Genomic DNA, 2328 nt, shown 5'->3' on the forward strand with positions numbered 1-2328 from the left:
GTTTTTTTAAAAACTAAAAATAATTTTCTATGTGTATATGACATGTATAACTTAAATTCAGCATCGAACAACTCTTAGAAATTTTATGCAGCGAAAATAGCAGCGTAATCTTGCTGCTATTTACAGCGAAATCATAGTATATCAGCAAAATTTCGATGTTATAAGCGCTGCTTAGCAGCAAAAAAAGCTACTATGAGCGCTACGGAATAGCGAAAACTTGCTGCTGCTATAGACGTTGCCTCCAACAAAGAAATTTCGCTGCTAGGTAGTGAGTGGAATCCTCGATATACCAACAAAATAAATGCTGCTATGTCCCCGACATGTTATGGTGGATAAGGGACGGTGGCCTTCATGAACATCAAAGATTTAGACTCGATTATGATGCCGAGTTAACAACTCTATAGGGTATTCACTCTAATTAGCCGAGTGACTCACTTTTGTGGGGCTTATCGCATGGCTTGCCCAGTGCTTTCAAAGTTGTACAGAGGGTGAAATTCCATGCGCCCATGAAATTAGACTTAAGACCCTACCTGAAAAATAAATAAATTACAGTCATCTCTAGTTGTGTGTGAACTAATAACCCTCCTTGTTCGGAGTTTCCAACAAAGAAAATAATTATTCGGATCTTCCTTGATCACAAGAATTTCCAGCGTGTGTGGACGCAGTGTCCAGGTGCTTTCCTCTATCGCTGTGCAACACGCGTCCTGGGATCGGGATCTCGATCTCGATCTCTCTCGATCTCTTTTGGGAGATGCCTTGAAAATCTAAAACGTATCATACATAACGCGTTGGCGTAGCATCACGATCGAATCGTATCTATCTCGTCGAAGATGTTTGACTACTGTCCGAGGATTTTATATAGCAAGCTTTCTTCCGTTCACCATAGTCAGCGGAGAGTTGAGTTCGCAGTCACAATTGTCTTCAACGCTCTCACTACTGTGGTTACTCTCTCTATTCACAACGTGCTCCTCAAGCTCAGCAGCTCATCTTGTTTGACCATTATTTAGCAGACCAAGAGCAGAGAGAGAGGTATGGTGGGCGGCAAGGGTGTGAGCGTGTTGGGGCCAATCAATGGGGGCAGGTTCAAAGGGGTGAGGAGGAGGTCATGGGGTAAGTGGGTGTGCGAGATAAGGAGGCCTCGCAGCAGGGAGCGCGTTTGGCTGGGTTCCTACGCTACCGCAGAACAGGCTGCGCGTGCCTACGACGCAGCTTCCGTTTGCCTTCGGGGGTCCTCTACTTCTCTCAATTTTCCCAACTCACCCCCTTCACTCATCCTCCCCCCAACCCTGCTATCCAGAGAAGCCATCCAATCATTCGCCGCCGCAGCAGCACGGTGCCAAAACCCGCAGCTGCCGTCCGCCGCTGCTCCTCAATATGCAGAAGATCAACACCCTGCACAGCTACCTGTTGAAGGCCCAGGCGCCCCACACCAGCCCACAGCCGCCCTCACGCCCCACCTTCCGGCGGCCATTAAAGATCCAGAGCCCCATCGCCACATCGCTGACCCTAGCCGTGAAAACTCGCACCAGCTGGCAATCAGAGCCATGGCCAAGCATTTCCGCGCGAGAGTCCAGAACCCGCAGCCGGCAGTCAAGATCGAAGAGCGTATTCATAGCCCCACCTCCATCATCAACTTCCCCCTGGGCGGTTCGGACGAGGTCTGCTCAGCTGAAGATGCAAAAGAAGAGGGTTTCTTCGACATACTCGATGAATTTGAAGCCCTCCCGGGTTTCTAAATACCACACGGTCACCGAACGTGAGAACTCCACATAGCAAATGCCTATTTTGTGTGTACAGGGTAGAGTCGTGAAAGCTAAGTGTTGCTTCGAGCCCATGGCAGTTCTGCAGTTTCTTCTCCTACCCTCACTCTCTCTCAGTCTCTAAGATTGTACACAGTGATCACGAAAAACACAATCCTCTAAGATTTCACACAGTGATCAGTCGCCCTTTTATTGATACTTGGCCGTTGTAATGAAATCTTGTGTTATTGATGCACTAATCATGGATTATAGTAATCTCCTAGCTACTTATGCGTACAAATGTGAACGTTCCTAATTGGAGACACGTGTGACGTGTCAGTACATGCGTATGTGAAGGTAGTGGTACGTGGACTCACTGATGAGTTGCTTTGAATATTTATTGTTGTCACGAATTATGTTGCTCCTGCAAGTGTGTCCGTTCTGGAGTCGAGCTTCGCTCTCCTGCTCTGCGTATTGTTTGGTGGTGCCATATACACTACCAAAAAGGGTGCAAAATTCTATACAATCCCAAAGTGGCAAAAAGAAGCTCGTAGATGCGAACTACTAAGTGGTATCCATCCGCGAGCTA

At 47.5% G+C, this 2328-nt stretch overlaps 1 protein-coding gene across 1 annotated transcript; it reads left to right on the plus strand.

Annotated features, from left to right (window-relative positions):
- Positions 1 to 801: 801 nt before the first annotated feature.
- Positions 802 to 1996, plus strand: LOC147627358 (uncharacterized). Its single transcript, XM_086816000.1, has one exon. It carries the CDS (start codon positions 1032 to 1034, stop codon positions 1734 to 1736), a length of 705 nt encoding a protein of 234 aa, XP_086672126.1. The 5' UTR covers positions 802 to 1031; the 3' UTR covers positions 1737 to 1996.
- The last annotated feature ends 332 nt before the right edge of the window (positions 1997 to 2328 follow it).

The sequence above is a fragment of the Cibotium barometz genome, chromosome 21, assembly GCF_041138505.1.
Source record: "Cibotium barometz isolate CiBa-2024 chromosome 21, ASM4113850v1, whole genome shotgun sequence".
NCBI classification, from domain to species: Eukaryota; Viridiplantae; Streptophyta; class Polypodiopsida; order Cyatheales; family Cibotiaceae; genus Cibotium; species Cibotium barometz.

Excerpts from the sequence above, each read along its gene's own strand:
- LOC147627358 (XM_086816000.1), top strand. The coding sequence starts at position 1,032 with ATGGTGGGCGGCAAGGGTGTGAGCGTGTTGGGGCCAATCAATGGGGGC.